Source organism: Neoarius graeffei, chromosome 23 (assembly GCF_027579695.1).
Source record: "Neoarius graeffei isolate fNeoGra1 chromosome 23, fNeoGra1.pri, whole genome shotgun sequence".
Lineage (NCBI taxonomy): Eukaryota > Metazoa > Chordata > Actinopteri > Siluriformes > Ariidae > Neoarius > Neoarius graeffei.
In genome coordinates this window covers 3,121,468-3,143,272 of record NC_083591.1, presented here as the reverse complement: position 1 = coordinate 3,143,272, position 21,805 = coordinate 3,121,468, and the positions used below count along the sequence as shown (strand labels likewise).

Genomic DNA, 21,805 nt, shown 5'->3' with positions numbered 1-21,805 from the left:
GTTTAAAATGTTACTTTTCAAAGGGGGTGCACTCATTTACGCTCAGCACTGTATGTATGAAATACCCAGAACTGAAAGAGGGTCTCGAGTAAATGCAGACGGTTTTAATCAAAGTAGAAGCAGTTATGTCCATGATGACTGGATCAATCCAAACCAGGAGAGTGTACACAGCGACACCGGAGAACGGCAGTTGGAAGATTCAACATGGCGGTGCCCTGCTTCTAAAACTTATTTTGCCTTCTCCTGAAAACTTTATTAATTATTAACAAACAAAAACATTCAGAATCTTATACAACTGTGAAAATAACGGTGAAGAACTGGGAGTGTGCTATGTCTTCTCTACTTGAGCGAATCCAGAGGCGTGTGATTGTGTTGATCCTGTTTACTTTTGTTTGGATTGGAATATTTGTGCACTTGAACAACGGTTCACAGGTGGGAGCTCTTCATAACCTGACGGTGAGTCACCAGTTATCAGAGCAAGAGATTTTTCCCAAACTTCAGGGCAGGGCTCAAAGTAAGAGTAAACTTCCCCAAACAGACATTTCTCCATCTTACTACATAAGAGCAAGTCTGGTCCTGTCACATCATGCCTTATTATCCTTGATGTTGGTACACCTCTCGAACGACGTACAGCTAAATCCAGGTCCTAGCTATAACATCAAGCTTCCTTCGAGGGGACTCAGAGTCTGTCACTGGAATGTGCGAAGCTATAATAATAAGAAATATTATGAAGAAATTAGGGACATTACGATGACTGGTACCCTTGATGTGCTGATCATCACAGAAACGTGGTTTAATGACACAATATCTGATTATGAATTTCACATTCCAAGCTATAATATGGAGCGGCGGGACAGGACTGATAAATTAGGTGGTGGTGTCCTTATGTACATCTTTAAGGACATTAATTACACTAGAGCATGGGAATTTGAATCAAAAGATCTAGAAATGCTTTGTGTGAGACTACTGCCCTACAAGTCCAATTGTCCTCTTTTTCTTGTCGGCGTATATAGACCTGAATCATCTGCTGACTTATGCCGCTTTTCCACTACAAACGCGGCTGAGCCGTGCCGTGCTGAGTCGAGCTGAGTCGAGCTGAGCGGGGCTGTTGGAGTTGCATTTCGACTACAACCGCGCTGAACCGTGCTGGCTGGAAGTGGGTGGACACATTGGGTGGAGTTAGCGAAAGTGGGTGGACGTCACGTGATGTCGTTAAGCAGCGCAAACAGTGACATCAGTGACAGTGGCGGAACAAGTCAGAGCCGGGCCGGGGGCGGGGCAAATGACCGGGCCCTTTATTAAAGCTTATCATAACATCATTTTAGGCTACAAAATGTCCGCAACTGCGGTGTTTACCAATTTCAACACTACCGGGTGCAACTATGTTATTTAGTACATCAAGTCCTTCAAACGAACATGTAACTCAGAAACAAAAAACATTAGGATACTGTACATGGCTCATAATAAAACATCAATAGCCTATACTGCGCACATTATTTGAAGGGCATACGAATGAGCGCTCAGAGGTTGCAACGGTGACAGGAAGAGTCAGAAATAAAAGGAGGGCGGTGCAAACCTCACTGAATGCACTGTGTTTACCAATTTCAACACTACGGGGTGCAACTATGTTATTTTGTACATTAAGTCCTTCAAACGAACATGTAACTCAGAAACAAAAAAACATTAGGTGACATACTGTACATGGCTCATAATAAAACATCAATAGCCTACTGCGCGCATTATTCGAAGGGCATACGACGAGCCTTGTGCTCCGCGAACTTGTCCACGATGCTCTGTATGTCACTGATTCAGTGAGCTTTTAAGTGGTAGTCTCACGACCCGAATAGTAAACAATAAACATGGAGGACATGGAGTCGTTAGTGTTGCTGGTCTTGGTGCTGTGGCTTGTTGTCACCGACACCGCCAACAGATACTGGCAAGAGCGTATAGATGAGGCGAGGCGCATAAGGCTTCATAAATTCTCGTAATTCGTAATTATTATTCTTCCGGGTTTGCGGTGTTTACAGATCCCAGCGCGCTCGCGGGGCGTGTGTGGGCATGTGAGGACACTCCTCCTCACCAATCAGTGCACAGGGGAGTGTCTGCTCACACCCCCAGCCTCACTCGGCACGGCTTGGCTCGCTTCAGCCCCACTCCAAAACGGTGCGAGTTTTAGGGGCTAAGCAGGGCTGAAACGAGCTGAGTCGTGCTGGTTTTTGGTAGTCGAAACGCGAGCCGTGTCGGGCTGAAGTGAGCTGAAGCGAGCTGAAAAAGGGTAGTGGAAAAGGGCCATTAGACAGAGAGATAGAAGAATCATTTGAAAAACTGTATGTAACGGATAAAGAACTTCTCATTCTTGGTGATTTTAATATCAACACCCTTGATGGTCAAAACGCCAATCACCGGTTGATAAAATCGATGTCAAGTCTTGGTCTAAGTCAGCTCAAACAGGAAGTTACCCGTCCCTCTAGCAACACCTGTCTAGATCATGTGTGGTCTAATCGTCCTCACCATGTTTACATGAGACAAGTTTGTAACATTGGACTATCAGATCATCTCCCTGTATGTGTTGTCTGGAAATATCAGAAACAAAACCGACAGCAAAAGGGGCACATAATTTCGTACCGACGCTGGAAGAATTTTGACAAATTTTCATTCCAGAGTGATTTTGAAAAGGCTCCATGGAATGTCTTGGACATGTTTGATGATCCAAATGATGCATTACTATTCTTTAGTAAGACCTTTCTTGATGTGGTTAATTCCCATGTGAAGAAGGTCACTAGCCGAGTAAAAAGAAAAACCCAGTCTCCATGGATGACACCAGATATCTATAGTGCTATTACTTGTCGAGATAAGTTATTAGCAAAAGCTCGCCAAACAGATACCGTAATCAAGTTGACTGGCAAGCTTACAAAACTCATCGTAACGTAACATTCCAACTGATTAGAAATGCTAAAGGCAATTATTTCCAAGAGTCTCTCCAGAATAGTCAGAGTACAAAGGAGTTTTGGAAACATCTCAAACAAGCCCTTGGTTCATTAACAAAGCCATCAATGTCATTTATTAAGAACAATGGTGGCATCAGTTGAAATCCTGAAGAGATCTCAGAGGCTTTTAACCAATTCTTCGTTTCCGTTGCTTCAAAACATAAACCTGAAGGTAGAGGTGAATTAGACCTGAAGGAGCTAAGAAAGTTTGTTAACTCATGGCTTCCCTCTGCTACTACCTTTACTATACCGGAAATAACAGAATCCTTTGTAGCAAAATATCTGAGTCACTTGCAGACATCGAAAGCCACCGGTCTCGACGAGATAAGTGCACGCTTACTGAAGGCAGCTACTCCAGCAATCATACACCCACTAACGAAGATCATCAATCTATCCCTCTCTCGAAGTATTTTCCCGAATGCATGGAAAATAGGCAAGGTGATACCAGTCTTCAAAGCTGGGGATTATCTTGAAGTCAGAAACTATAGACCGATCAGCATCCTGCCAGTGATGGCAAAGATACTAGAGCGCCATGTTCATGTTTCACTGTATGAGTTTTTAAATAAGCATGGTCTAATCTTCAAGAAACAATCGGGCTTTAGACCATATCATTCTTGCGAGACTGCACTTATAGAGCTTGTAGATGACCTGCTCATTAATATGGACAACAGAATGATAACTGGTCTCACCCTAATCGACTATTGGAAAGCTTTTGATCTTGTGGACCATGATGTCTCATCTCATCTCATTATCTGTAGCCACTTTATCCTGTTCTACAGGGTCACAGGCGAGCTGGAGCCTATCCCAGCTGACTACAGGCGAAAGGCGGGGTACACCCTGGACAAGTCGCCAGGTCATCACAGGGCTGACACATAGACACAGACAACCGTTCACACTCACATTCACACCTACGGCCAATTTAGAGTCACCAGTTAACCTAACCTGCATGTCTTTGGACTGTGGGGGAAACCGGAGCACCCGGAGGAAACCCACACGGACACGGGGAGAACATGCAAACTCCGCACAGAAAGGCCCTCGCCGGCCACGGGGCTCGAACCCAGACCTTCTTGCTGTGAGGTGACAGCACTAACCACTACGCCACTGTGCCGCCCTGGACCATGATGTGTTACTGAAAAAGCTTGAGGTTTATCAACTGTCTGAAACAGCAATTCTCTGGTTCAAATCATATCTTGAGAATTGGACGCAAAAAGTCTCGATTGGAAGTGAGTTATCAAGCTCCTTTCCAGTGACCTCTGGAGTACCACAAGGTTCAATCCTAGGACCTCTTCTTTTTATCGTTTTCATTAACGATCTCCCTCTGCATGTAAATCAAGGTAATCTCTGCATTTATGCTGATGATACGACTCAAGTGGCATCAGGAGGTGAGAGCTACGTTACAGGAGGGGTTCAACCACATCAATAAATGGGCAAGGGATAATATGATGGCACTTAACTTGGACAAGACTAAAACAATGCTGGTCTGTAGCAAACAGAATATGTTGAAACTAGAAAGGGAACATCAAAGTCTGGTAATAACCATCGAGGATAAGCCTATAGAAACTGTTAAATGTGCAAAGCTTCTAGGACTGTACATTGACAGTAACCTCTCCTGGGAAACACACATCGATAAAACATGCAAAAAAGTTTCAAAAAGACTGGCTTTGTTAAAACAGACAAAAAAATTCCTGGCACGATCAGCGAGACTGGCATTTTTTAATGCGTTAGTCTTGCCCGTGATGGACTATGGATGTTCCATCTGGGGAAATGTCACCGCATCGCATACAACCAAGATGGTAAAACTTCAAAAGCGAGCGGCCAGAATAATTATGGACGCTAAGTGGGATGCCCATTCACAACCACTTCTAAAAGAACTCAACATTATGGAGTTTCAAGACAGAGTTGTACATTCTCAGCTAAAATTAGTCTTCAGAGCATTTAATGGACTGGCTACGCAATATATTAGAAATAAGTTTACATTTTTTTGTGAAATTCATGAAAGAGATAATAGAAATAGTCATCATAATTTAATTTTACCTAAAGTTAAGCATAGTTTTGGGCTGCACAATTTTGCATTTAGTGCAGCAAAATTATGGATTAGTCTTTCACTGGATCTGAAAACCTGCAGGTCACTTTCTAGTTTTAGTATTACAGTAGGTTAAAGGGATTTAGTACAACCCCAATTCCAAAAAAGTTGGGACAAAGTACAAATTGTAAATAAAAACGGAATGCAATAATTTACAAATCTCAAAAACTGATATTGTATTCACAATAGAACATAGACAACATATCAAATGTTGAAAGTGAGACATTTTGAAATTTCATGCCAAATATTGGCTCATTTGAAATTTCATGACAGCAACGCATCTCAAAAAAGTTGGGACAGGGGCAATAAGAGGCTGGAAAAGTTAAAGGTACAAAAAAGGAACAGCTAGAGGACCAAATTGCAACTCATTAGAATAACTGGCAATAGGTCATTAACATGACTGGGTATAAAAAGAGCATCTTGGAGTGGCAGTGGCTCTCAGAAGTAAAGATGGGAAGAGGATCACCAATCCCCCTAATTCTGCGCCGACAAATAGTGGAGCAATATCAGAAAGGAGTTCGACAGTGTAAAATTGTAAAGAGTTTGAACATATCATCATCTACAGTGCATAATATCATCAAAAGATTCAGAGAATCTGGAAGAATCTCTGTGCGTAAGGGTCAAGGCCGGAAAACCATACTGGGTGCCCGTGATCTTCGGGCCCTTAGATGGCACTGCATCACATACAGGCATGCTTCTGTATTGGAAATCACAAAATGGGCTCAGGAATATTTCCAGAGAACATTATCTGTGAACACAATTCACCGTGCCATCCGCCGTTGCCAGCTAAAACTCTATAGTTCAAAGAAGAAGCCGTATCTAAACATGATCCAGAAGCGCAGACGTCTTCTCTGGGCCAAGGCTCATTTAAAATGGACTGTGGCAAAGTGGAAAACTGTTCTGTGGTCAGACGAATCAAAATTTGAAGTTCTTTATGGAAATCAGGGACGCCGTGTCATTCGGACTAAAGAGGAGAAGGACGACCCGAGTTGTTATCAGCGCTCAGTTCAGAAGCCTGCATCTCTGATGGTATGGGGTTGCATTAGTGCGTGTGGCATGGGCAGCTTACACATCTGGAAAGACACCATCAATGCTGAAAGGTATATCCAGGTTCTAGAGCAACATATGCTCCCATCCAGACAACGTCTCTTTCAGGGAAGACCTTGCATTTTCCAACATGACAATGCCAAACCACATACTGCATCAATTACAGCATCATGGCTGCGTAGAAGAAGGGTCCGGGTACTGAACTGGCCAGCCTGCAGTCCAGATCTTTCACCCATAGAAAACATTTGGCACATCATAAAACGAAAGATACGACAAAAAAGACCTAAGACAGTTGAGCAACTAGAATCCTACATTAGACAAGAATGGGTTAACATTCCTATCCCTAAACTTGAGCAACTTGTCTCCTCAGTCCCCAGACGTTTACAGACTGTTGTAAAGAGAAAAGGGGATGTCTCACAGTGGTAAACATGGCCTTGTCCCAACTTTTTTGAGATGTGTTGTTGTCATGAAATTTAAAATCACCTAATTTTTCTCTTTAAATGATACATTTTCTCAGTTTAAACATTTGATATGCCATCTATGTTCTATTCTGAATAAAATATGGAATTTTGAAACTTCCACATCATTGCATTCCATTTTTATTTACAATTTCTACTTTGTCCCAACTTTTTTGGAATCGGGGTTGTAGTTTGTAAGTTTTAGCCCTCAAAAGTATTTTATGTTATTTGTAGGTTTTATATACATATTATGTTTGCTTTGTTAAGTTTGAGGGCCATATGTATATTATCACTATGATATTTAAGTGTAAACCTCAATAAAAAATGTTATTTATTATTATTATTATTATTATTATTATTATTATTATTATTATTATTATTATTATTATTATGCACCATATCAGACAAAACCTAGGGGGATTCATTGAGAAGCTTCAAGAGTTGGCAGAGTTGTGCAATGATAAGTAAGGAGAGGATAATAGACTTGATCATAGATATGGTTATCACATCCAAAGGAAGGAATCTTAATTAAAATATCAATGATAGATTGTAGAACTAGACAGAATGTAGATGCTTAAAACCAAGATAGTTCAAGTGGTGATAGAAGGCTCAGGGTTCTGACCACTAGATTAATCAAACAAGGCTTTAACATATATTTCAGGCTTTTCTGGGCCACCAGATACTGTATAGATGGATTTGTAGTTCCAGGAACTGAAAAAGATTGTAGAAAAATTTCAAAAGTGTGAACTGAGGTAGTCCTGGAGGTAATGGAAGGTTTCAGAATCATGATCAGTCGAAACAAACAAAACCTCACATGCATTCACTGAGAAGCGTATGCAGTTCGCAAGAATTGAAAGAAAGAAAAAAAAACATGCCTAGTCCATATAGGAGGAGAGTGCTGGAAAACAACCTGCTGGACTTCCAGATCTGACCACAAGTAATAGTGACCCAAACACATGTAGGTCTAAAGTCCTTCCTGCGCCATGCCCTAGTCTTCCCAGGCAGTCTCCCGTCCCAGTACTAACCAAGCAGTTAAGGCACATTGGGCAGCGCTGATCTCCGCTTCTGTAGCCCTTGGCCTCTCACCTATACAGCTCAGGTTACAGTGGGGGGCAGGCCCTCTGGTAAGTGCTAGTAGATAAGGAGAATAAAATAGAATTGGTGGAAGTGAAACAAGACAGAACGTGGATGTTTAAAACCAGTGAAGTTCCTGTGATGGTGGTGATGTACTCCAGGTTACCCAAAAGAGTGGCTCCAGATTCCAGACTCCATTTATGGCAAATGTCAACACTGATCTTAGTTTTGGAAGTGTGAGCCAACTCCCATATCTGTGGAAGGAAAGTGAAGTCCCCAGACACGGGAGCAGATGTTGCTTCTAAGTTTGTTGTCTGACTTTTATACCAATTGTGAGAGGGTTGTGAATGCTGTCTTTGGTGTTTCTCAGAGCAATCTGAATACAACATGGCTGCATCATAAAAATCACAAACTGTGTGTGTTGCGTTGTGCAGGAATTGTGAGAATAGCCCTGTCCAACATGGACCGGGAGGTACGGAAAGACTACCAGGTGGTTATTCAGGCCAAAGACATGGCAGGACAGATGGGGGGTCTGTCTGGAACCACTGTGGTCAATGTGACCCTTACAGACGTTAATGACAGCCCGCCGCGCTTTGCCTACAGTAAGACACTGGCATATTATTAATATTTCAAGTGCATGGACTTACTTATCAGCGGCACACACTTAACTCAATTCGCTCACAAATTAACAAAATTGACAATGAAAACGTCATCCTTTTTGAATAATAGTCTTGTCCTTACTATTTTAGATCCAGGTCATATAACTTCATCTCATAATTTTTATGGTGTTATCAAGCTCACTATTACACATGAAACTAATTGCACCTTTCATATAATTTAGGCTCCTATCATTTGAGCACTTATGAGTCGGCGGAAATTGGCTCCACAGTGGGTCGAATTAAAGCCAATGACGGGGATGAGGGAGAGTATGCTGAGATGAAGTACAGGATCATCGAAGGAGATGGGAAGGACTCACTCGACATCATTACTGATGAGATAACTCAAGAAGGAATAATCATTGTCAAAAAGGTAAAGCTGTTAAGACCTGAGTCTGAGAGGATTTTCAATCAATATGCGATACTGTTAGTTTGGTGTGAGGGGGAAAAATATGAAAAAGTTAAATACAAGAGCTATTCAACACTAATGTTAGAAAGAAAGAAAGAAAGAAAGAAAGAAAGAAAGAATTTCCCACCACCCCAGACTGATACAGACTTTATATAAGGAATAAACCACTCTTATATTATGCTGGTATGAAATTAATTAAATAAATAAATAAATAAATAACAACAGAGTGATGTGATGGTGTAATGGCAATAAAAAAAAAACAGAGCTATCTATCTATCTATCTATCTATCTATCTATCTATCTATCTATCTATCTATCTATCTATCTATCTATCTATCTATCTATCTTTTATTTAATTTTTCCTATCATAGCACATTCTGAAAATGTTTGTCTGTGTCTATGTGTCAGCCCTGTGATGACCTGGCGACTTGTCCAGGGTGTACCCCGCCTTTCGCCCGTAGTCAGCTGGGATAGGCTCCAGCTTGCCTGCGACCCTGTAGAAGGATAAAGCGGCTAGAGATAATGAGATGAGATGAGATATTTATAGTTACAATTAATGTTGGAACATTTGTGAAACAAGTCAGTTCCTGTAAGCACTTACATTATAGCAGCTATAAACATACAATAAGACAAAATAAACATCTCTTTAGAGAACGCTTCACGAGAGCAACGAGTAAACCTTTTTCTTCAATGCATTTTTTTCTTTTTTTTTTTTAATTTAGGCTTAAATTACGTGCAGCGTCTGCTCTACCAGATCCTGTGAATGAGCTGTTACTATAGAAACGATAATGTATTAATTAGAGCGAGTACATTAATAAAGTATAAACCTGTAATTTGCAGCTGCACTGCACTACTGTCAGAGCTGCTGTTATAGAGAATTAAACAACACCAGAGAAGAGATGACCGATCAGAATGACCTTAAGTGCATATTCTGGACCAATTTTGTGTTTTTTTTTTATATGAAAGTATATCCCTTTACACACTCATCCAGAAGGGTAATTTTGCACAAGGCCATCTGTCTACAGCAGAAAAAAATAAAATAACAAAACGTGTCTGGAAAAATCCCAAGGGAGTCTGGAGCCAGATTTGTGACGTCACCTGCGGAAGCGCCAGCAGGCTGCGCGAGCTTTGCACGGTTTCAGTGCACAGCCTGTGTAGACCAAGCGCTCCCATTTCTCTCTCATTGTCCGGTCTTTTGGGAAACGATGAGTACTAATCCCATCAAGATTGGTGTTGCTACACCCTCCTACAATACATCTGTTAACCATTTTAATAATTACGTGATAACGTTGAAGAAATTTGCAGAAAACCACCAGGTCGTTTTCTCATAAACAAACCAGCGCTGACGTAGGATTCAGAGGGAGGCGTCCCGCACGCAACGTCACGAAAATCAATGTTTCCCAGGAAATCCAAATGCCAAGTTTTTTCAGAGGCGGACCAATTCGCCTCAAATGGCCTGATTTCAACTGAATTTTTCTGGTATTGCGCAAGGTAAAAAAAATTGCAGAGAATGCAGAATGTTACAGATATTTGACCAAAGTTTAATATAAAATAGGAGAATTACATTGATCTTGCTCCTGAATTTACCCGTGATATGCACTTTAATGTTATCTTTAACTGAGATCTAGACTGTATCTGGTCATAAAATAGACATATTTTCTTTTTTTTTAATTAATGCAGCATTTGAATTTCTAATCACTCTTTTTTTTTTCCTTTAAGAAACTGGATTATGAGAGCAGGCGTGTGTATACCATCAAAGTGGAAGTGAGTAACACACACACTGACCCCGGGTTCCTCCATCTGGGTCCGTTCTCTGACACGGCTGTCGTTAAAGTGTCGGCAAAGGACGTGGACGAGCCACCGGTGTTCAGCCGGCCACATTTCATTATCGAGGTCAACGAGGACACGCCAAAGGGAAGCATCATCGGGACGGTTACAGCCTGGGATCCTGACGCAAGCGACTACCCTGTTCAGTAAGGCACATCATACACTGCACACTGTAGGGGATCTGATCTGAGTGGGTTCCACAGGATTATTCCACAGCAATGTGAATGAATTCTCTATTAATCACAGCTTTATATTAATGCCCTTCTTCTAATATGTTACTGTTTCCATGGTAACGGCTCATTCATAGGGGCTTGGACTGCAGACGCTCCACTAATAATGTGTCTTTAATCACTCAAATGGTGAAGTTGTTTTTTTTTTTTTTTTAAGGAGGTGTTTATTTATGATGCATATTTATGGAAAGAGACTCCAGTGTCATCACTTTGTCAGAGTCAGAGATAAAGCTGTAACTTTCAGTTGCAAGAATTTATGATTAAAACCTCAATTTCATGTTTACAATTTAAAAATCTAACATGAGCTCGACACTCTAGATACTCCAGGAAGAACAACATACTTCTTTACGAATTAAGAATGATTAATAGTTGAAAATGCACATTTTGTTCTTAGTATATGATTTCGATAAAAAAAATAAAAATAAAAATAAATAAAAAATTCTTTTTTATAGTTCTGGTTCCACACATGGCGTTTAAAGAAGTAAAGTGAGTCGGAGTCCATCGCCGAGCTGCGTACTGAAAAGGCTTCCATTATCACATCAATACTCCTGCATTAAATATAAAAGCATGAGGCAGACACCATAGTAATTTCAGCCAAATTATTGTTCACAGGTTCGCAATAGACGAGCACACTGATCCTGACAGACTCTTCCACATCGACCCTAGAAATGGCTCTATTACAACCCTGAAGTCTCTCGACAGAGAGGTGTCCAAGTGGCACAACATCTCCGTGCTCGCCAGCGAAATAAGTAAGACCACTCTCGGGAAAAGAGAGAACATTTACATCGTGAGCAGTTGTTTTTTTTTCCCTCACAATCTAGACTCTGTTGCCATCTTTTCAGATAATCCTCGTCAGAGAAGCCGTGTTCCCGTCTTGATCAAGGTGCTGGATGTGAACGATAATGCACCCGAGTTCGCCATGTTTTATGAGACATTCGTGTGTGAAAATGTCAGAGCTGGGCAGGTATCCGCCATTTTGTTTTTGTTAAATGCGTTTTTACATTTTTGTTACAGAGGACCAAACACACTATAATGATAGAAAAAAGTTAATATTGGTTCATGATTCTGAGAGAAGTGTAAATATAAATCCAGCACAAAGTAATAGAGTTTATTAAACACATCCTTAACTGTCACTGAGGGACACAGAGGCCACGCCTACTTCAACATGACTGACAAGGACAGAAAACATGCCTTATTTTTACTCTGACTGTCAGGTGCTAAGACCACGCCTTCTTCACTATGACTGACAGGCTCACAGGCCACACCTCCTTTTAATATATATATTTTAAGGCCACAAGTCCTTCAAAATGACTAAAACACACACAGAGGCCACACCTCCTTCACTGGACCCACAATACGGAGGCCACACCTCCTTCACTATGATTGACAAGAACAGATGCCATATCTACTTTTTCCAGAGGCTGGCAGGTACAATAGTCACACCTCACTTACAAGAACTGAGATGCACATAGGCCACGCCTACTTTTTATACAGACTGGCAGGTAATAAGGCCCGACCTCCTTTACTAGAACTGACATGCACAGAGGCCACGCCTACTTTATATACAGACTGCCAGTTACAATGGCCCCACCTTCTTTATGAGAACTGACATGCACAGAGGCCACACCTACTTTATTATACAGACTGGCAGGTAGAATGGCCCCACCTTCTTTATGAGAACTGACATTCCCATAGGCCATGCCTACTTTATTATACATACTGCCAGTTACAATAGCCCCGCCTTCTTTATGAGAACTGACATCCACAGACACCACACCTACTTTTTATACAGACTGCCAATCACAATGGCCCCACCTTCTTTATGAGAACTGGCATTCCCATAGGTCACGCCTACTTTATTATACAGACTGCCAGTTACAAAAGTCCTGCCTTCTTTATGAGAACTGGCATGCACAGATACCACACCTACTTTTTATACAGACTGCCAATTACAATGGCCACGCCTTCTTTATGAGAACTGACATCCACAGACACCACACCTACTTTTTATACAGACTGCCAATTACAATGGCCCCACCTTCTTTATGAGAACTGGCATGCACAGATACCACACCTACTTTTTATACAGACTGCCAATTACAATGGCCACGCCTTCTTTATGAGAACTGACATCCACAGACACCACACCTACTTTTTATACAGACTGCCAATTACAATAGCCCCACCTTCTTTATGAGAACTGACATCCACAGACACCACACCTACTTTTTATACAGACTGCCAATTACAATGGCCCCACCTTCTTTATGAGAACTGGCATTCCCATAGGTCACACCTACTTTATTATACAGACTGCCAGTTACAAAAGTCCCGCCTTCTTTATGAGAACTGGCATGCACAGATACCACACCTACTTTTTATACAGACTGCCAATTACAATGGCCACGCCTTCTTTATGAGAACTGACATGCATATAGGCCACGCCTACTTTATTATACAGACTGCCAGTTACAATAGCCCCGCCTTCTTTATGAGAACTGACATGCACAGATATCATACCTACTTTTTATACAGACTGCCAATTACAATGGCCACGCCTTCTTTATGAGAACTGACATGCACAGAGGCCACGCCTACTTTTTTATACAGACTAGCAGGTCGAATGGCCCTGCCTTCTTTATGAGAACTGACATTCCCATAGGCTATGCCTACTTTATTATACATACTGCCAGTTACAATAGCCCCGCCTTCTTTATGAGAACTGACATCCACAGACACCACACCTACTTTTTATACAGACTGCCAATTACAATGGCCCCACCTTCTTTATGAGAACTGGCATTCCCATAGGTCATGCCTACTTTATTATACATACTGCCAGTTACAATAGCCACGCCTTCTTTATGAGAACTGGCATGCACAGACACCACACCTACTTTTTATACAGACTGACAATTACAATGGCCCCGCCTTCTTTATGAGAACTGACATGTACATAGGCCACACCTACTTTATTATACAGACTGGCAGGTACAATGGCCCCACCTCCTTTACTTGAACTGACATGCACATAGGCCACGCCTACGTTTCATACAGGCTGCCAGGTACAATGACCCTGCCTTCTTTATGAGAACTGACATGCACAGAGGCCACGCCTACTTTTTATACAGACTGGTAGGTACAATAGCCACACCTCCTTTACTAAACTGGCATGCACAGAGGCCACGCCTCCTTAACTATGACTAACAGGCACTGAGGCCACACCCCCTTTACTGAGACTGATTATTTGGTGATTATTTGATTAAAAATGATACATTTTGAGCAAAAAAAGCATAAAAAATGCAACATACATATAAAGAGCAATAAATATTCTGATAATCTATAAAATTTATTAAAAAAAAAACATGAAAAAGGTGACTGGAAGGAGACACAACATTTACATTCACACATTTATTTTCTGTATTTTTTCTGCATGTTTATTTGTTTAAATGTTATTTTTATCTATATTAATGCAGTTTATCAAAAATATAATTAAAAAAGTGGCGTTTTGACCAAAAGTGTGCTTATTTCCAGTTAATCCAAACTATCAGTGCCATTGACACGGACGAGCCTCTTGTCGGACACAAGTTCGTCTTCACTTTAAGCTCCAGGAATCCAAACTTTACCATCTTTGACAACGAAGGTGAGTCTGGTTAATTCAGTATGCATGAACCATTGTGCTTTTTTTTTCTGTCTATTCCTCCTGGCCCTGGGCTTGGAACCCTGGAGATTCATCACTCAGTGTTTAAATATTCTAGATAACACGGCGAGGATCCTGACCAAGCGGAGCGGCTTTAACCGGCAGGAGATGAGCACGTACTACCTGCCTGTGGTGATCTCGGACAGCGATTATCCAATCCAGAGCAGCACGAGTACGCTGACCGTACGTGTGTGCAGCTGCGACAGCACGGGGAACCTGCGCTCGTGCAGCGTGGACGCTCTGCTGCTCTCAGCACGGCTCAGCACCGCCGCCCTGGTGGCCATTCTGCTGTGCATCGTCATTTTGCTCAGTATGCATTAATTATTACCATGAATATGCATGTAACATTCATAAACCTTTCCACCAGTGTGCTGTTCAATTCTCAAATCCAATTGGTCAGAAGGCGTTGATTCATTTTCTCCCTTATCGTTTTTGTCGCAGTGATCGTGGTGCTGTTCTCGGCCCTGAGGAAGCAGCGACGCAAAGAACCTCTGATCATCTCCAAAGAGGACGTCAGGGACAACGTGGTGAGCTACAACGATGAGGGCGGAGGCGAAGAGGACACGCAGGCCTTCGACATTGGAGCGTTGCGCCACCCGGAGGCAATGGAGGAAACCAACCAACTGAGGCGTGACATCATCCCGGACGTCCTGTTCCCGTACCGCACGTACTCTCCCGCCAACGAGTGTAGCAACCTCAGAGACTTCCTCATCAGCAGGCTGAAGGAGACGGACACCGACCCCTCTGCTCCTCCTTACGATTCCCTCGCGACGTACGCTTATGAGGGCAACGGCTCCATCGCCGAGTCTCTGAGCTCGCTGGAGTCATCGGTGAATGAAGGAGATCACGAGTACGACTTCCTCGGCACCTGGGGGCCGGAGTTTAAAAAGCTCGCCGATATGTACATGCCAAAAGAGACGGCGTCGGCGAGCTAAAGGATTCCACTCAGATCGGCGTATGTTTATCGTGGACTACAAGTTAACTCTCGCTCCAGATGGATTTTCTACTGACACTCTGTCTACTGACTTTCACTTTTTTGCTAAAAATCAGATTTTTTTTGTTTGTTCACGGTCTCGTGGCGGTTTTCGTGCTGATGAGAAGAGTGTTTAGTGATTTTGTCGATGCTGTTTGTTCATTAGCAGAAAAAAAACAAAGACAAAATGAACATTTGATCTCAGCTTCATTCATTTGCTTGTGCGAAAGGTTTTACTCGTGTCATTTTGCCAAACCGTGGCTTTATCACTGAGATCGAACGCAGCAGTGTCGTAGAAATGCTGTGAAAACACACACAGGCTTGTTTCTGAATGTTGTCGTGTTTTATATCCATATTTTTTATGAATATATTTTAATAAAAAATATGAATGCATCATTGTCCTTGATGTGTTCTGTAAATATTTGCACAGCACCTACTTCCACTCACACTCATCTGATCATCAGAAGGTTGTGAGTTCAAGTCCCGGTCCTGCCAAGCTGTCACTCTTGGGCCTTTAACCCTTGTGTGCTTGGGTTTAAGTGAATAAAAGCAGGTTTTAAAGAATCTGGAAAGATTCAGACACAATTTAAGAAAGATATGATGGTGATGATGATGACACGTTTGAGTCTGGTTCATGCATGGAGCTTTAATTTGAACATTTTCATTGACAAAGTATTGCACATTGAAGAAGAAAAATAAGTTGAAACAAACAAAAAAGAGTCTGAAACAAAATAATGAAATGACATTGAAATAAATTAATTAACATCTCGACATCATTAAGCAACTTTCTTCTTCACTCTTCACAGTTATTCTTTGTAAATCCCACACAGCACGCCCACACAGCACACCCACACGGCACATGACCGTGCTCTCTGTTTATTCCCCAAATTAGCGCCTATTATTTGGATCCTCAGTAAATCAGGTCCTACAGGAAAGATTTCAGGAATTAACTCGTATTTGGAGCGTCATTCACAAACGGATCATAAACTACGGGAACATTTGAGTCTTGTACATCAAACAAACACAAAAAGCCCACATTAGCACTAATGTCGCTCTTTAGCGCCGTCATGAGGGCGTCATTTAACAGCCCACAAATTAAAGCAGGAATTAAAAAATAAATCACAAGTGACACAAACTCAACATTGCAACATGTCACATTATCTTCTCGACTTTCATTTCTGAGTGACAGAATAAGTGACCATAATGACCAATAATGAGAATGTTGATTAAAGTGATGTGACGCATCACATAACAACTAACACGAGGAGCGATGAGGACATGTCGAGTTCCACTCGGCGAATATGGAGCACACATCATGCTGTAAACGTGGGCGGAAATCATTTTGCTGAAAATACGAGGCGCTAATGAAGCTCTTCAGGAGGTTGGATATAAAGGGTTCTTCAAAACTGTGCACACACAGAGGAAACATCAGTAATCAGAGATGGTCATTTGGTCAAGAGCTCTCTGGAGGGAGTGCAGATGGAGGTGATGGAGTGAGTGAGTTTTGGTCATTCACACCAACCATCGATGTTTCGGTGCGTCAGATTCTGTGAAGTCGGAAAGCAGGAGAGACGAAACCACTGACTCCCTGAAAGAACATGCTGTACAGACATTTATTAATGTGCTTGCAAAAGCACACTATTGTTCTTCTTAAGTTTTATTTTTATTATTATTATTCGTTTTCACCCGTTTTTTGGATTCACTACTCCTCCTAGGACTTTCGAGATAGAGACACCGTTCCAACGCTGAAACAAAGGGCCTGATCTGGAATGGCGTTAGCATGCTAGTTGTTAGCATGTTATTATGCTAGCTGTTAGCATGTTGGCATGCTAGCTTTTAGCATGCTAGCTGTTCTGCTACAGCTCAGCAAGCACACTTTGCATTTTCTCTATGGAAACGCAGTCTAGTTTTATTATTATTCGTTTTCACCCGTTTTTTGGATCCACTCCTCCTCCTAGGGCTTTCGACATAGAGACACCGTTCCAACGCTGAAACATAGGGCCCGATCTGGAATGGTGTGCTTGTTAAAATGGTTGCACTACCCCTTGTCGTTCGTTCAGTATTCCCGTTTTTCGGCAAAATTCCGTGCCATTGAAATTAATGGGAGTGATGACGTCATAAGGAGCTCCCCCACTCTAGACGTTAGAGCAGGAGGTCTATCCATGTTTTCCATCTAAATCCATGTTTTAAACCCTGTAAAACCTCTGAATTAAATTGAAAAACATATAAAAGGGTGGAGAGGAGGTTTCACTGCGCGAAGCGTCTCCCTTCAAAATGCTGTGAAAGAGTGTGCCGGGCTGAGCCGCGACGCTGACAGAGCGCGCACGCAGGCCGCCATTCGCCGGCGTTTTTAAATCACTGCTGTCCTGTCCTGTCGCTACATTCTTCATCTGTATAATCTTTATCTAGTCTCAAAAAGTAAAATAATTCACACCGGCTGTTAAAAACTTCATTTATTGGTTAAAACTTTTGTTATTACAACTCTGGTAGGAATTCACTCACCAGGCATTCAAAACGCTCTTCCAGGTCTCGTTTGGGGAAACAGATGGACTGTTGCACTGGGGGGGGGGGGGGGGGGGGGGATAGAGGGGTTTCCCGGGTTCTTTGTGGGGCAGCCCATTGTGATGGGGGTGTTTTGGGGTAATGACTTAAAAGCCATTTGGAGGGTTAAATAAGGTATTTTTGTGTATGTCAGTTATTGTATGCATTTTATAGAATGTGAGAGAATGTGGCTTCATTTGAGCAAGCACACTCCAGCAGTTTCTGCAGAGGAAATGCAATCTAGTTCATTTTGCGCTAATTTTTGATAATTAATTTTATCACTTTCTTTCTCATGGACGCTTAAACACGGCCTTGTACTGCATCCATTTTGTTTTTTTTTCAGAAACAAACAAAAAAATAAATAAAATTAAAAAAAAAATCTTGTGAAAAAGAGAAATATTTTACGGAGCCCCTGAAGGGACCGTTGTATGAGAAAATTGTGAATACTTAAAAAAAAAAGTCATGAAAATTTTATTTGACATCATGAGAATTTATTTTCTTAAAGAAAACAAGAAAAAAAAAACTTTGCAGAAAAATCTTGTAAAAAACACAGTTATATTTAGTGTATGCAAAAATGAAATTTGAACAAGATTTTTTTTTGAAAGCATGTCTTCATGGTGTATTTTTTTTAAATAATTATGCATGTGCACAACTTACTATTATTATTTTTTTATTTCATGGAGGGAAAGGGTTTCATGCTCAAATTGTCAAAACTTCTTTTGAAAATGGCATTTATTTATTTACTTGCATGTCCATGAGGTAATTTTTAGTTTTCACAGATTTATTTATTTATTTAATTTTTTGCAGGGACTCTGTAACACGCCTGCTATGGAACCCGACGGAAACGCCGAGCAGTGACCTGATGGGCAAACTCTGTTGGAATTGTAGATGAATAAAGCTTGAAGAAAAACTTAATGTAGCTCCGCCCCTCACATTAACAACTCAACCGGATTTCTACTTCTTTTAAATTTCTTTTTATAAATCAGTTTTTTGTACAGTTTTTCACGTGAACAGAGGTGTGACTCTGTCATTTCTTTTTGACCATTAAATAAACCAATTAAAAGGTTATGGTTTGTGTTAAAAGTACAGTTTCAGTTCTTACAAAAGATCAGGTATATTAAATTAATAATAATAATAATAATAATAATAATAATAATAATAATAAAATGCACTTCATATAGAAAACAGTTTCTTCTGCTTTTCTAACTTTCTTTTTGTTTATTTTGGCCAAAGTTACAAAAGTAAAAATAAATAAATACATAAATAAATAAAGAGGCGGCACGGTGGTGTAGTGGTTATTTAGCATTGTCGCCTCACAGCAAGAAGGTCCGGGTTCGAGCCCCGTGGCCGGCGAGGGCCTTTCTGTGCGGAGTTTGCATGTTCTCCCCGTGTCCGCGTGGGTTTCCTCCGGGTGCTCCGGTTTCCCCCACAGTCCAAAGACATGCAGGTTAGGTTAACTGGTGACTCTAAATTGACCGTAGGTGTGAATGTGAGTGTGAATGGTTGTCTGTGTCTATGTGTCAGCCCTGTGATGACCTGGCGACTTGTCCAGGGTGTACCCCGCCTCTCACCCGTAGTCAGCTGCGGATAGCTTGCCAGCTTGCTGTGACCATATAGAACAGGATAAAGCGGCTACAGATAATGGTTGGATGGATGGATGGATAAATAAATAAATAAATAAATATTTTCATTTCTGAACATACCAGGACCATATATCTATCTATCTATCTATCTATCTATCTATCTATCTATCTATCTATCTATCTATATATATATATATATATATATATATAAATATTTTAAAAATTTTTATCCAGGGCTATAACACACTGTGTCACGCTGCTGTATGGTATGATCTACCAGAGTCACTGTTACCAAACTGAAGGTGTTTATTTCCCTAAAACAGTATGACATACTGTCGTTTTATTCCTCTTATACTACAGCACACATTCTGCAAAGTGAGTTAACATTTCAGTTTCACGTTTCACCTCTTTTCTATCCTTTTAGCAGTACATTTCAGATCAGTGAAACATCCCTGTTCCTGTGTGTTCCCACACCAGCGTCTCTTTTCTCTCTACTGATAAAAAACACATGCACACTTTATCATCCCTCCATCTCTTTACTCATACTGGCCTTTTACAGTTAAACAACTTTCACAGGATTTTAATTATTGAAGTTTATCATGATATTATTCTCCCACATTCCTGCCATTCCATCCACCTCTAAGTACTGTGTGTGAAACCAGTAAAAACACATGAGCTGAGAGAAAATTATGGCGTCCATTTTTGAGGATATAAAAGACTGATGATTCTTTTGCAACATTAAACTGTGACGATGTTCAATTGCGGTGTTTAAAATCTTCTCACACATTGTTCTGTCTACGGAGTGGGGCGCGTTTATTTATTCACAGAGATTTTCACACCAAACACAAAACGTGTGTGTTTTAACAGGGGATTTATTTCCGGCTGATGCTCACAGATTTGACATGTGGCTCAACTCATGTAAAAGTGATTGATTGATTGATTGATTGATTGATTGATTGATTGATTGATTGATTGATTGATTGATTGATTGATTGATTGATTGATTGATTGATAACACTTTAATGTCAGATAACTCTGAAATTTGTCTTACGTCCTAGCAAAGTATTGCAAATGCAGCTCCATTTGTGAAGAATAATACATATGTACAATACTACATTACACGTACACACAAACTACATACCCACACAGTTTCACAACAGGCAGGTACAATACATATAACAACACATGAAATAAATAACAGCACATATAACATAAATGTCCAATCACCATCTGCTTGACCCTGGTTCAATTTCAGTGTTTAACTTCAGGATAGCCTGGTGTACAAAAGAACGCTTTAACCTTATCCTATTAAATTGTGGCATACTGAATCTGCGGTTAGATGGTAAAAGTTGAAATTCATTATTTAAGACACGATTATGGTTAGAAACAATGTTCTTAGCCATTCTTATCATGCTTTTATGATAAGCTAATTCATAGATGTTATGAAGATGTTGACCAATAATCTTTGAGCAGATTTTAGTTTGATGGGACAATTTAGTTTTTAAGCTCATAGATAGACCGCCATACCAAACAATATTACAGTACTGAAAGATGCTCATTATCACAGAAGTAAAAAAAAAAGAAGAAGAATCGGTTTGCTCGCTCCAAATGATCGAAGACGACGAAGAAAATAAATTCTTTGCTTTGTTCTTTTGCAAACGTATTCTATGTGGTCCTTCCAGGACAGCAAGTGATCTACCCATACTCCTAAATATTTTTAAGACATTACCTGTTTAATTTCTTCACTGTGAATAACAATAGGACTTTTATATGAGTCTGGTGGGGCCCCAAAGATGATTTCTTCAGTTTTTTTTTTGTATTTATCTCAAGAGCATTGTCATCACTCCACTCAACAACTTTAGTCACACCAGTGGCGGTTCTAGACCAAAATTACTAGGGGGGCCAAGGTGGGGCCAGTGTTTTTTCAGGGGGGCACATATGGACAAAACATGGCAATATTTAAGTGTTCAAAATTTTTGTTTAGTTTATTTAAAACCAAAACAAAATAGATTGAGCATAAATACAATGAGATAAACATTCTGTCTCAATAGCCTAAACATAAAATAAATTGTGCTCAATAAATCTTAAAACCATGTTTCTCTTTTTTTGTAAAATAAGATTTCTATTTTTGCATACAATGAACCTTTTCTTCAGATGTGGCTGCACTGGAGTGTCGTCCAAGCACTTGCTGATATCTGGAGAAAGATGAATACAGTAAATGTGAGAGTGCGACTGAG

General features: G+C 40.7%; 1 protein-coding gene across 1 annotated transcript in view; it reads left to right on the top strand.

Annotated features, from left to right (window-relative positions):
• cdh10a (cadherin 10, type 2a (T2-cadherin)) overlaps window positions 1-15,481 on the top strand; it is a 42,104-nt gene extending 26,623 nt beyond the window's left edge. Inside the window, exons 4-10 of the mRNA XM_060905225.1 lie at window positions 8,084-8,251; window positions 8,491-8,678; window positions 10,434-10,687; window positions 11,384-11,735; window positions 14,306-14,414; window positions 14,530-14,781; window positions 14,913-15,481. Coding sequence (XP_060761208.1) covers window positions 8,084-8,251; window positions 8,491-8,678; window positions 10,434-10,687; window positions 11,384-11,735; window positions 14,306-14,414; window positions 14,530-14,781; window positions 14,913-15,406 — 1,817 coding nt within the window. The 3' untranslated portion in view covers window positions 15,407-15,481. The remainder of the gene's footprint in view (window positions 1-8,083; window positions 8,252-8,490; window positions 8,679-10,433; window positions 10,688-11,383; window positions 11,736-14,305; window positions 14,415-14,529; window positions 14,782-14,912) is intronic.
• The last annotated feature ends 6,324 nt before the right edge of the window (window positions 15,482-21,805 follow it).